General features: G+C 42.9%; 1 protein-coding gene across 1 annotated transcript in view; it reads left to right on the top strand.

Moving 5' to 3' along the window:
• The window catches only part of LOC311142491 (E3 ubiquitin-protein ligase TRIM37-like), a 56,576-nt gene extending 43,095 nt beyond the window's left edge, over window positions 1-13,481 (top strand). The window contains exons 18-25 of the mRNA XM_084178143.1: window positions 4,245-4,327; window positions 5,502-5,696; window positions 5,893-6,192; window positions 8,808-8,963; window positions 9,162-9,351; window positions 9,985-10,094; window positions 10,643-10,789; window positions 10,977-13,481. Coding sequence (XP_084034269.1) covers window positions 4,245-4,327; window positions 5,502-5,696; window positions 5,893-6,192; window positions 8,808-8,963; window positions 9,162-9,351; window positions 9,985-10,094; window positions 10,643-10,789; window positions 10,977-11,035 — 1,240 coding nt within the window. The 3' untranslated portion in view covers window positions 11,036-13,481. The remainder of the gene's footprint in view (window positions 1-4,244; window positions 4,328-5,501; window positions 5,697-5,892; window positions 6,193-8,807; window positions 8,964-9,161; window positions 9,352-9,984; window positions 10,095-10,642; window positions 10,790-10,976) is intronic.
• The last annotated feature ends 1,034 nt before the right edge of the window (window positions 13,482-14,515 follow it).

The raw sequence follows: 14,515 nt of genomic DNA, 5'->3' as shown, positions 1-14,515 counted from the left end.
TACACACCACACCTTCCATCACAATACATCCACACATACCCACATACTGTGCCTTCTGTGTCTTCTGTTTGCTGTGTTTTTATCTCCACCATGTTGATTGAGTACTTTTGTGTTCCAATTAGTTATATTTGAACATGTATTATTTTGCTTGTTATCCTTTCTTCTAATGCCGTCTTATCCATTTATAAAATACAATAAAATTGAATACTAATTATTTTACAACATTCCCTATCTTGAAAGGTACAGTGTAGTTGTACTATATTTAACAATTGTTTTATTTTATTGCTTTTCTATCTTTATATATTTTTTATTATTACAATCCCAACAATGGCTAGTATTGGGTGTTCCATTATTTGACTCCTCTAGGAGAACTTTGTAATTTTTAGAATAGCCTTGGAGTAGTCTTTGTGTCTCGGAATATTTGGTTGTCAATATACAGATTATCGACTACGAGAGCTACATGCTTCCCTTTTAATCTATTCTCCTTGAAGATTGGGTACAGAACTTTGCGCAGTTCTGCAATCTCCCTCGGGAACTGATCATTCATGCCTATTTCCGTGCCAGCAAGTCTTTTACCCAGGCTTTTAACAATTACTTTATCTTTAAAGAAAGCAAATTTGGCAACGATTGGATGCTCATATCTTTGTCCGAAACGGTGTACATATTCGAGTTGGATTTTATCGAAAGCATCAAGTGGGATTTGAAGCGCTGTAAGAGAGAATTCATTCACTACCTTTTTGGGAACCTCTCCTTCTCTTTCTTGGATACCCGTAAGGACTAGATTTTCTCTCATAGATCTAGTCTGTATATCTAGTAAGGCTTCTCTCAGAAAGATGTTCTCCTTTTTAAGTTAATTATTGTCAGTTTCTATCTTAGTGACTGTCCCTTTTAGCTTTTTTGTTTCTTTCTCCATTATCGCTGCTTTATTGTCACAAATTTCAAGGCTCGCCTTCACCTCCTTTATATCCTTAATGACTCATTAAAGTATGCCCAGTTTGTAATTTATCGTCTTTAACAGATCACTTTCCACACTTACCAGTCTCAGTGGTGAAAAGCATAAATCATTTGTATCCGTCGAGGAGTCGCGTTTTCTCTTAGAGATTGATTCTCCTCGTTTACCCTCCGTCATGTTTGAGTGTTGCTTGTTTTCGTAATATTTGTCGATACATTTCTCTAGCCTTTATTATTTGTTTTGTGTTATTATCCAGATTGAATGGAATTACCCACAAGTATATGAAGTGCCAATATTTAGTCTAACTTACTGATGTTGAATATTACGTTTTTATCTTGAGGCGATTTGCACAGCTGTGTTCAATACGCCATCTTGGACTGCACGAGAATCTTGTTTCTCATGGTCTGAGAGTCCTTTAGGTGCCTTTTGGCAAACTCCAAGCGGGCTGTCATGTGCCTTTTTACTGAGGAGTTGCTTCCATCAGGCTACTCAACCATAAAGGCCTAATTGGTGTAGTGCTGCAGAGATGGTTGTCCTTCTGGAAGTTTATCCCATCTCAACAGAGGAACTCTGGTTCTTGGTCACCTTCTTGACCAAGGCCCTTCTCCCCCGATTGCTCAGTTTGGCCGGGCGGCCAGCTCTAGGAAGAGTCTTGGTGGTTCCAGACTTCTTCCATTTAAGAATGATGGAGTCCACTGTGTTCTTGGGGACCTTCAATGCTGCATACATTTTTTGGTACCCTTCCCCAGATCTGTGCCTAGACACAATCCTGTCTCGGAGCTCTACGGACAATTCCTTCGACCTCATGGCTTGGTTTTTGCTCTGACATGCACTGTCAACAGTGGGACCTTACAGTGGGGAAAAAAAGTATTTAGTCAGCCACCAATTGTGCAAGTTCTCCCACTTAAAAAGATGAGAGAGGCCTGTAATTTTCATCATAGGTACACGTCAACTATGACAAACAAAATGAGAAAAAAAATCCAGAAAATCACATTGTAGGATTTTTAATGAATTTATTTGCAAATTATGGTGGAAAATAAGTATTTGGTCACCTACAAACAAGCAAGAATTCTGGCTCTCACAGACCTGTAACTTCTTCTTTAAGAGGCTCCTCTGTCCTCCACTCGTTACCTGTATTAATGGCACCTGTTTGAACTTGTTATCAGTATAAAAGACACCTGTCCACAACCTCCAAACAGTCACACTCCAAACTCCACTATAGCCAAGACCAAAGAGCTGTCAAAGGACACCAGAAACAAAATTGTAGACCTGCACCAGGCTGGGAAGACTGAATCTGCAATAGGTAAGCAGCTTGGTTTGAAGAAATCAACTGTGGGAGCAATTATTAGGAAATGGAAGACATTCAAGACCACTGATAATCTCCCTCGATCTGGGGCTCCACGCAAGATCTCACCCCGTGGGGTCAAAATGATCACAAGAACGGTGAGCAAAAATCCCAGAACCACACGGGGGGACCTAGTGAAGGACCTGCAGAGAGCTGGGACCAAAGTAACAAAGCCTACCATCAGTAACACACTACGCCGCCAGGGACTCAAATCCTGCAGTGCCAGACGTGTCCCCCTGCTTAAGCCAGTACATGTCCAGGCCCGTCTGAAGTTTGCTAGAGTGCATTTGGATGAACCAGAAGAGGATTGGGAGAATGTCATATGGTCAGATGAAACCAAAATATAACTTTTTGGTAAAAACTCAACTCGTCCTGTTTGGAGGACAAAGAATGCTGAGTTGCATCCAAAGAACACCATACCTACTGTGAAGCATGGGGGTGGAAACATCATGCTTTGGGGCTGTTTTTCTGCAAAGAGACCAGGACGACTGATCCGTGTAAAGGAAAGAATGAATGGGGCCATGTATCGTGAGATTTTGGGTGAAAACCTCCTTCCATCAGCAAGGGCATTGAAGATTAAACGTGGCTGGGTCTTTCAGCATGACAATGATCCCAAACACACCGCCCGGGCAACGAAGGAGTGGCTTCGTAAGAAGCATTTCAAGGTCCTGGAGTGGCCTAGCCAGTCTCCAGATCTCAACCCCATAGAAAATCTTTGGAGGGAGTTGAAAGTCCGTGTTGCCCAGCGACAGCCCCAAAACATCACTGCTCTAGAGGAGATCTGCATGGAGGAATGGGCCAAAATACCAGCAACAGTGTGTGAAAACCTTGTGAAGACTTACAGAAAACGTTTGACCTGTGTCATTGCCAACAAAGGGTATATAACAAAGTATTGAGAAACTTTTGTTATTGACCAAATACTTATTTTCCACCATAATTTGCAAATAAATTCATTAAAAATCCTACAATGTGATTTTCTGGATTTTTTTTAATTCTCATTTTGTCTGTCATAGTTGACGTGTACTTATGATGAAAATTACAGGCCTCTCTCATCTTTTTAAGTGGGAGAACTTGCACAATTGGTGGCTGACTAAATACTTTTTTCCCCCACTGTATATAGACAGGTGTGTGCCTTTCCAAATCATGTCCAATTAATTAAATATACAACAGGTGGACTCCAATCAAGTTTTAGAAACATCTCAAGGATGATCAATGGAAACAGGATGCACCTGAGCTCAATTTCGAGTCTCATAGCAAAGGGTCTGAATATTATGTAAATAAGGTATTTCTGTTTTTATTTTGAATACATTTGCACAAATTTCTAACCTGTTTTCGCTTTGTCTTTTATGGGGTATTGTGTGTAAATTGATGAGGATTTTTTAAAAATTATTATTATTTTATTTTTTTTTACATCTGAATACTTTCCGAGTGCACTGTATATAGCTGGTCTGTTTTAACACTAAGCACTTTCTGTCTAATCACCCTAAGAAGCTTTTTGATAAGGGAACACTGCTCTGTGTGATTTTTAGAGAGTCCTGGACATGGACACACTTTCTAATTTTGAGTTGCTGGTTAAGCCAAGGTCTTGCGTATACTAATTTATTAGTTGGGTCATAATGCCATCTCCCGGCCTTAGTATTGGCCAAAGAACTGAATGTTCCTTAAGTGGGGTTGACTTGAACGTGCACAGTTTCTATATCCATGGAGGGACCTAAATGTCCCCAAATGGTCATATCTCGCTGTCTTGTAACAATAAATTGGCAAATGAAACCAATTGATCAACTCAATCAATTTGAAATGATAGGTATGCCTTTTTCAGGTGTTTCCGTGGTTTAGGCATCCGTCAGTTTTAGTGTTAGCTGTCAGCTAAAGGTTTAGTCTTAGTTTGACCCTGACATTGTAGCAACATTGTTCCCAGTCCAGACATTGATGGTCTCTGGTTCTCAGGTCTGGGGAGAATGATGTGGAGTTCAGTGGGAACCTGGAAATGGAGGAGGGAGAACTGCCTGACGATGTGGCAGGGGCAGCAGGTAACCTCTTCCTCCACTTTGTCTCTCTCTCTCTCTCTCTACTCCCTCCTTTTCCATCTCCCTCCCTCCTATTTTCTCTCTATCCCCTTCTCTCTCACCCTCTCTCCCTACATCTCGTTCTTTCTTTCTGTATGCCATCTTCCTCTCCTCTTTTCTATCTAGCTATGTCTCTATCTCACTCTCATCAAATCTCTCTTTAGCGTGTGCATGTTAGTTTAATGGGGCTTAAAGACGATGGCTCATCGTCAGCGTGATGGGCTTGTCATGGGTGCTGATGTGGAACGTTTTAAGTGTGTGTGTGTGTGTTTAAGTGTGGAAAGGTGGTAGCTGCAGCGGATTAAAACGCATCCAAAGGGGAGTGTGAAGGGCTGCATAACAATGCTTAAATTTACATGCATGAAGTGAGGGAATGCAACTCATGTGTCACATTATTCTTCAATTTACGTAGTTTTTAGGATGCACCTTACTTTGGCAGATCTACATCTTGTCCTCTTAGAAGCCTACTCTTCGGTACTTTGATAACTGATTTCAACTTTAGCAACTCAGTATGGGCCGCCCTTAAACTCAGACATGTTGGCTGTCTCTTTTGCTTACTATCTGACTGTCTCCTCTCAAAGGACATTATCCATTATTACATGCCCCCATGCCTCAGTGGGTTAGTGGGTTATTCAAATTTATTCACTAAACATTGGCTGCAAAGTGGATTATTGTCCTCGCTGCCATTTCCAATCTCTTATCTCTCGCCTTTTCAAATGCGCATTGTATGCAGACCTTAATTATTTTTCTGCTGCTCTCTCATAGCTGTGCACTGGCTGACTCAATACTGCAGTGAAATGGCTAGAGTTTAATTGAATCTTGGTGGAGGAGGTTCTTGTCTGAAATGGGGCTACTGTAACTCAAAATGGAGATACAGCATGAGATGTTGAGTAGCCGTAGCGCTCTGCTATGTGTGTTAAACCTAGTAAATTAAGATTTCCTTTTGCAACCAGTATTCACTATGCCCTATTCCAAACTCATTCCAAGCGTCAGTTGACTCCCCGTGCTACTCCTACAGCACTCGATAGATCGAAGCATCCAGTATAGTTCACCTTTGGTCTCCACTTCCCCTTTGCAACTGTCTCCTCACCATTGTACCTCTGAATGTACCTCTCTGACTCTCCCCTGTCTCTCCCAGGAGGCTCTAACCCTGGGGCCAGGTGTCTGAGGCGTGGTGGTGGTGGTGGTCTTTCCTCTGCTGGCAGCAACAACAGTCTGCTGGAGATCGACCCCGTCATCCTCATCCAGCTGCTGGACTTGAAGGAACACAGCAGCGTGGAGTCACTATGGGGCCTTCAGCCCAGACCCCCTGCTTCCCTGTTGCACAGCCAAGGTAGAGTCTCTCTCTCACGGCGTATCCAGTGTATGTGACAATACATCTTGTCTTTTTTTAGTTTTTTTTCTACTCTGTACTGGGTAGCCAAGCTAGGGTACAGTCACTCCCTCTCTGGGAAACATTAGGACAAGCGCTAATAGCCTCTTAATCTCTTCATTGCTCTTGTCCCTCTCCTATCTACCCCTCTCTCCAGTCCAAGTCCACTCCAGGAAGGAGCGGGGTGAGCGCCGGCCTCAGGCAGTGAGGAGGGGAGCCCCAGACTCAGGGGTCCTGATCCGGCTCAAGGCCCAGATGGCTGAGGTGCGCAGTAAGATGACGGATGTCAAGTGTCAGCTGGAGGCGCGGGGGGAGGCCAGGGCAGGACCCTCCGGTGGGGCCACAGGGGAGCAGGGGCCCTCTTACCACGCAGACTCAGGCCTAGGGCCCAGCAGAAAGCCCACAGAGCTTGATCTGATGGGGAAAGGACCTGGGGCCTCCAGACACTGTCGCTCTGGTGAGTGGTGCTCAAGGTTGGGGAGTAACAGATTACATGTCATCTGTTACATGTTAACGGATTACAAAAAAACTACCTGTAATCCTTTACCAGCTAAAATGTTGTAATCAGATTAGATTATTTTGAAAAATTTAAAGGGTTACTTTTTAATTCAGAAAGGATGTTTGCGAAAAAATATCTTTGACACCTTTCTGTTTTCTCAATGACATTCAAATCAGCATTGAAAAAAGGGGCAAGTTTAAGTTTGTACCACCTGAGCAAGTCTGACCACAAGTCAGAGACCACTATGATGACACACCAAATGTGTTTGATAGACTGCGGAAAAAGAGCAGGAATAGGCTTTTGTAGGCTACAGTCCAAGCTATGTTTTCCAATGGTGTGACTTCTGTCAGCATCCAAAGATTATCCAACTTGAATAAGCGTTTTGAGGAAAGGATGACATCAGTGGTCTAGTCTACAGGTGATACGGATATCACTTTTTATTGATATCTATATAGAGCATTGATGTGAATCACACTGCTGGCCTCTCATTTAGCTATTCTGAACAAAAATATAAAGGCAATATGCAACAATTTCAAAGATTGTCAGTTTAATTTAAGAAGACCCTGAGTGGGGCTTTTATTGCTCAATCTAATTAGTGCTGATAAAAAAAATGTCCATAGCCCTATGGACACATGCTCAAACTCGCACACTTTTGATAGCTACAGTGATTGGAGTATCTGTCCATTGGACCACTTTAAGCCGTAAACTCCACAGAGCTGGGCTTTACGGAATGTGGGAGACTCCCCAAACATATGGAAGAAGGTACTCTGGTCAGATGAGACTAAAATTGAGCTTTTAGGCCATCAAGGAAAACGCTATGTCTGGCACAAACCTAACACTTCTCATCAACCCGAGAAGCATGGTGGTGGCAGCATCACGCTGTGGGGATGTTTTTCATCAGCAGGGACTGGGAAACTGGTCAAAATTGAAGGAATGATGGATGGCGCTAAATACAGGGAAATTCTTGAGGGAAGCCTGTTTCAGTCTTCCAGAGATTTGAGACTGGGACGGAGGTTCACCTTCCAGCAGGACAATGACCCTAAGCATACTGCTAAAGCAACACTCAAGTGGTTTTAAGGGGAAACATTTAAATGTCTTGGAATGGCCTAGTCAAAGCCCAGACCTCAATCCAATTGAGAATCTGTGGATTGCTGTACACCAGCGGAACCCATCCAACTTGAAGGAGCTGGAGCAGTTTTGCCTTGAAGAATGGGCAAAAAACCCAGTGGCTAGATGTACTTGGCACTGTGTAGCTCAGTTGGTAGAGCATGGCGCTTACAACGTCAGGGTTGTGGGTTCGATTCCCACGGGGGGCCAGTATGAAAAAAAGACAAATGTATGCACTCACTTAACTGTAAGTCGCTCTGGATAAGAGCGTCTACTAAATGACTAAAATGTAATACCCCAAGAGACTTGCAGCTGTAATTGCTGCAAAAGGTGGCTCTACAAAGTATTGACTTTGGGAGGGTGAATAGTTATGCACGCTCAAGTTTTCTGTTTTTTTGTCTTATTTCTTGTTTGTTTCACAATAAAAAATATTTTGCATCTTCAAAGTGGTAGGCATGTTGTGTAAATCAAATGATACAAACCCCCAAAGAATAAATTTTAATTCCAGGTTGTAAGGCAACAAAATAGGAAAAATGCCAAGGGGGGTGAATACTTTCGCAAGCCACTGTATAAACAGCTGCAAATGTATCAAAATATCAAAGTGTCATCAACAAAAACGTAAACAATAGGCCTATACAGTGGCGGACTTACCATTAGGCAGAAGAGACAATTGCCTCTGGCCTCACGTGAGCTGGGCATAGTAAAAAATATATAATAAGGAAAGTTGGCGGGTGCACAGTGCACTGTTCGGATGCTGGAGTTATTTTGGAAGAACGTGGGAAGGTCACCTACTTTTTGAAGTGATTTGTTAGACAATCAGATTAAAACATCATGGTTGTGTACATTTTTACATTTAAATTACATTTCTTTACTATAAAGAGGGGGGGTTGGGTTATGCCCAGGTAAAACAATTTGGCTAATGTATTTCCAAGTCCTATTCTTGAAGATCAATGGGGATTAAATTAATTGAAATGACTGGAAATCTGACAGACTTTGGTTTTTAATGTAAATGTATAGCCTAATCGTATTATCTGTAGCAGAAAGCAATGGGTTAGAAGAAGCCTACATAATAAAGTAAAATGCAACATCCATTTATGGTCACTCTAACATTGATTTATCCTACAATAGATGTCATTCAATTGGTAATATTAATTTGTGTCTTCTAATGCCTCTTAAAGGAAAAGTAATCTGAAAGTAATCAGATTACTGAGTTTACATAATCCAAAAGTTAAATTTACTGATTACAATTCTGGACAAGTAACTGTAACTGATTACATTTAGAAAGTTAACTTACCCAACCCTGGTGGTGCTACACACCTTCACTGTACACAATACACTCTACAATCTGTGGAATCGGATAGCATTTCACAGCACTTTCTACGGTAGACTCTAGACGGGCAGCTGGGGAGCTATCGACTGCTCAGTCAGATGTTTATCCAGCTGTGCTGCTGTGGTTTGTGTGGCAGGAGAGAAGAAGGCCTTGTCTCCCAAGCAGGAGGGCAGCGGGCTGGGCCTGAGGAGAGCCACAGACGGAGTGGAGAAGGAGCCGAGAGGCCAGAGCGGTGAAGAGTCGTCCAGTGATCAATGCCTCTTCCCCAGGGACACCTCCAACGGATCAGAAGGTCAGTAGTAAAGCCAGGTAGAGGTGGGTTAGCAGTGTTTAGACCTGCACCTGTAATGACACACCACCATGGCTCCACCTAAGTTCCCAAATGTATGGTTGTCACTTGTCACACTAATTGTAAAAGATTCATGCAATGCACCAAAAGCGAATGACTTCTGACTGACCAGTGTTTTACCTGTGCTGTGTCATACTGTAGGAGCCCTGAAGCCACGCAGCGCCCACAGCTCCCCTCCCTCTCTGGGCAGCTCATCGTCCTGCTCCGACAACAAGCCCTGCAGCTCCAAACACGACCAGGAGCAGCTCTACGGGGCCAACCTGTACGCTCTGGGGGGCCTCAATGGCATCTCCACCGCCACCATGGCACGACCCAGGACCCAGCCCATGGGGTAAGACTAACACCCTGTCCTAAATCCAAATCTAACGCTAGTCCTTATGCATTTGTGGCGATCCAAAGCACTTGGATTGAAATTCTATTACGTAAAATTTTCCCACTTCAAAAATGAGATTTTTCTGTAGTCCAGGTGCTTGGAGAAGGGCACATGATCATTGAAAATAAACTCCCTTTAAACCAACATTTTGATCATTATTTCTTTATCAGGTGTTTACCCCCTGCCAAAGCCTCTCCAATTTAACTATTTGTTTTTGGCGTCATATTTGTTTTGAGCCACAGTGCTACTATTTTTTATTACTTTACTGTGCCAACCTTGGCTGGGTTTGAAAAGAAGGCAGGATAAATGAAAATACAGTATTTGGACTACTGCTGTTCTAGCTAACTAGACTGGTATTTATGCACCACCCTATTTGGTATTAAGAATTAGTCTTCCCAATGGACCAAGCAGGGCTGTTTAGGTTTGGAATAGACCAGCAACTAGAGTGGTGAAATTATTAGCTTTCTCTCTCTTGCCAAAATTATCCCAACAGTACCTTAGAAAGAAAGGAAGAAAATTATTCCCATGTGTATTGAAATCAATATCACTTGTGGTTAAAACAAGTGGCAAATCAACCTCACCCTCCCTTAGGGCCGGCCTGCTGACGGACAGCTCTCTGGACTGTGACTTGGAGGAGACGGCTGAGATCCGCCAGTCACTGCTCTCCCTGGCAGAGGGACCCTCTTCACGCCCTGACGAAAGTGAGCCCTACTGCTCTAACCCCCTCTTCCTTCACCTCCACCTCTACCTCAACCCTCCTTCTCAATGGAGGAATGCAAATGTGATGGCACTAAGGATTGAGCTCCACTTTTCATCTGTGGATAGAATATACTGTAATCAAATACCATACTGCAGGTAGAGTAACAGCTTCTTGTTGAAGGGAATTTTAAAGGATGTTTATTCTGCAGTTTTACCCCTAATGATCTTTGGGATGAGTTGGTGTCTGTAAAGAGAGACAGAGGGTCTCTACTTGGCACTGTGCAGGATGAGGTGTGCTCTTGGCGGTGATGGTGTTTCCTTTACCTGTGAGATGCCGCTATATTGGTCTTAGTGGCTCCCCCACTCTGTTACCTTTTTCTCCCTCTTTCTATCTTTCTGCTGTTTTCCTTTCTGTCCCTCCGTCCCCCTCTTTTTTGTTTACCTATGTTCCCTTTCTCTCCCTTTTCTGTTTGCCTGTCTCGCGCTCTCTCCTACTCTGTCGCTCTGTTTTCCCTTATCCTTTGTGTCCCTCGCTCTTTCTGTCTGTCAGGTCATGTTGTCCGTAAGCAGACGGTGGTGTTGCTGCCAGGTATGAGCAGTGACAGTGAGATCGACTGTGACACGGAGAACGAGGACGAGGTGGTGGGCCTGGAGGCTGGAGACTGTCGCTATGATGCCCGGGCTCTGCCCTGCGCAGGTCAATATTGTTACCTGCCACACACACACATATACATATGCGTAACCCCCTCACACAAACACTTAAACACGCATACATTAGTGTCATTTATCCACACATTTTAGCCTCAAATCAGCTTGCCGGTACCGTGGAAGGAAATGAATGCTAAGCTCAGTGTTTAAATGCTTCTGTTCTTCTTTCCTCCCAGGGGCCCAGTTGATCTCTGATGACCTGAGCTTCACCACAGGAGAGAACACAGAGAGGTGATTCCCCTCCAACATGGCCACCACAGCCGGTCTAAACCGTGGCCATCGCTGTATGGGGGGACTGGAGAGCAGTGTATATAACTTTAATGTACACAAGCACCTGTGTAGATAGACACTTGCATGCACTCATTCTAGTCACTGGCAACCCCAAATGCTATGAGAATGCTACACCTCACTAAGTGAGCACGTTGATGATGACTGCAAAATCTGTCAATATATTTGGTCACTTTTATTAATCTCCATTTATATTTAAATGTAAATTGGGTTAAATTTGAGTTAGTATGGGGTGAGGAACAATATATTTGCGAGAGACATATTCTTTAGGCTGTCGTTGTGAAAACTAAAATAGGAACAGTTATCATATGTAACTAACCTCATGGTTGACGTTTGCAATGTCTACATACTCAGATTGGGCTTTGGTCTGGACATCGTGAGCTCTGGTGAATTAGGAAAAATAAGCACAGTGCATCTGCTTCACAACAGAAAGAGAACCTTAAAAGCTCTCTGCCTTTCTGATTCAATGAGGTGCTATTGATGTGTTTGTGTGGAGGAGCACAGTCAGGTAGGCATCACACAGTGCTGTAATGAACACCCCATTCTGGTAAACAGTCTGAACGAACGCCTTGAAGTGGACGCATTTAGTAGCTTTATTCCTGTATCGTCTTCGATTAAAACGTGTAAGGAACCCTTTAGGTTAGCTGAAAGAAAGGCAGGGCTGAAACATCATGAAGGTGGCAAGAAGTCCCTTTCTGTGCCAATCTTATCAATGTAAACTACTGTATTTCGTCAACTACTCCCGGTAGATTGGAGTTGCTTGCCCCCCAGTAAATCTTTCAGAACAAGAACCAGTTTTGTTGCTGTGTAGACACATTGAAAGATGTATCAATGATACGTCCTTCTCTGGCCTGTGTAAGAGATTGCTACCTTCTGAATTTGTTTTGAGTAGTTTCTTAGTAGAAAAATAGGCATGACTCTTGCTCACAGTATTGAGTGGATTCTGACTGAATTTATTACTTTCTTGGTTGACAGTCTGGGCTTCAAGTGCTCTTTGACCTTGTCTCGTAATTGCACATCAAAGCTGATGTACCTTATCCGTACATACAGCGTTCTTTCCTTCATGAGTAAGTGTTTTCTGCAGCCCTTGTCAAATCAAGATGAGCTCTGTAACATAGGCATGTGTGTAGGAGGTGTTTTAGAGTTTTCTGCCCTGATAATACCTACAGTGTGGACACTAATGCTGTCTTAACTATTTTTCTGTGCTGTGTGAGCAACTCCTCCCAGTTCAGCTATTCTGCTTGTCTTTGAAAAATGGTTCCATGCAAATTCACACATTTTGACTTCTATGAAGCAGACGCAATTTCGTTTTCAAGTTGGTGGATTCCTTTCCCTTTTCAAACAATGGATCCAAATGTCACATTCCGTCGTCTTGAGTCTAGATAATTTTATTTTGCTTGTTTTCCTAGGCAATATTTGACCGAGGCAATATTTGGAAAGTAATTTGTTTGACTGAGACATGTGTAAATCAGTGTTTGTTTTGTACAAAGGCATGTCATTAGAACAATTCTCTTTGAATATCCTACTACTTGCCCATCAGAGGGTGCCATTTCTGCCTTGTAGTTTAGCTTTGCTGTGTGACCGTGGACCATTTATTTACACAGTAACATTTTATTATTTTCAACCCTTGAAAAGCAATCTGTCGACCACACTAGCATCGACATGGACATCATAGCAGAAACTGTACTCTTTGTATCATGGAGAACAATGAACACTGGCAAATACTTTCGTCATTGAAATGTACACTGAAGAGGTGACCCAACTCAATCTGTAAACATTTCTATCCTTTATCCCTTGAAAGGGAGATGTGTAAGATGTCTCAAAGGATACTAGTGTGCATTGATTAATAAGGAAATATGTTCTAAATGCCTGACTGGAGAGCTCAGTGATTTACACTATAAATATCTTGCTACTTCAGCTGTAGGATGCCTGATGTTAACCCCCAGCTGCACAGCCTCCTAATGTTCCATCATGTGTGCCTAAAACCGCATGGCTTCAATGGAGTTGAACAGGCAGAAGGAGGGTGGACAAAATGCTTTAAACCTAGGATATACAGCTCTAGACTCATCCTGATATGGTCTAATTGTATCTGTATCTATTTCCGTGTGTCTGTTCACTATGCACATTTCTGTTACTGCCCAGGTTTTAGCTGTGTGTTTGACTGAGTGGGAAAGGGCTGGCTGAGGAAAGGCACTAGAAAGAGGGTGATTAGATGGTTTCAAGTGTTCATGCGTTCCTTCATTGTGTCTGTACCATTTCTGAGTGATTCTTTTATATTGTTCCAGAATGTAGAGTGGGATTTTTATTTGTTGGGTATGTATGTCATTTTTTGTTGTTGTAACTAATAGAATATGACACAAACAAATAAAATATTTTATGGTTTCTTGAAACTGAACACGCGCGTGTGTGTAACCTAAATATGGAAATACTTGTCAAATGGCTGAATTTATGTAACAATTAAAATCCTGTGTTTTTGAGAGCTCAATTGCAGATGAGGGGTAACTCCCACTGTTCTGGTTGCCTGCACGTCTCTTGAGGTCGGCATTGTAGAGGAGGGTGGGGGCTAGAGATTGAGCGCAACAGAGATTACTTGGGTGAGTGAACATTGGCACTGGCCATGTCCTGCTTGCATCTGGCCCGCACCAACTCTCCCCTCTTTCAGAGGGCCACCATGCCAGGAAACAGGGCTTAATTTAGGAGGATTGGACAGGACACATTGCATGTTAGTCAGCAGCCCAGAAAGCCCCATAGGAATTGACATGACTCAAATGACTGTTATCCTACTACAGGTGAATAGTCTGTCTAGCAGGTGTCCCTCATCCCATTTCTAACCACCCCATAATGTTGTATATTTATTCACATTACCAACATATGCAATGTGTGAAGAAGCTGCTTTAAAATGCCATCACTAATGCTCCACTTCACAAATTTTTTCTTGGTTAAAGGCTCACATTAGTTTTAATTGATTCTCAATAATAAGTTGTTTTGAACTGCTAATGGATTTTAACAGCTTTACATTTACATTTTAGTAGACGCTCTTATCCAGAGCGACTTACAGTTAGTGCATACATTATTTTTAATATTTTTTTCATACTGGTCCCCCGTGGGAATCGAACCCACAACCCTGGCGTTGCAAACGCCATGCTCTACCAACTGAGCTACATCCCTGCCGGCCATTCCCTCCCCTACCCTGGACGACGCTGGGCCAATTGTGCGCCGCCCCATGGGTCTCAGAGCCTGGATTCAAACCAGGATCTCTAGTGGCACAGCTAGCACTGCGATGCAGTGCCTTAGACCACTGCGCCACTTGGGAGGTTGAGATTTTTAGTTGTCATTAAGGCCACAATGTACAGGTCATAATGTACCCTGTAATGTCTCTTCCCATCAAGTTATGACAATTTTAAATATATTTTAAGGTTATGTTCAG

This window comes from Coregonus lavaretus (genome assembly GCF_964263955.1).
Source record: "Coregonus lavaretus genome assembly, chromosome: 15".
NCBI classification, from domain to species: Eukaryota; Metazoa; Chordata; class Actinopteri; order Salmoniformes; family Salmonidae; genus Coregonus; species Coregonus lavaretus.
Note: the sequence above shows the minus strand (reverse complement) of the source record. Positions and strands in the feature narration are given on the sequence as shown.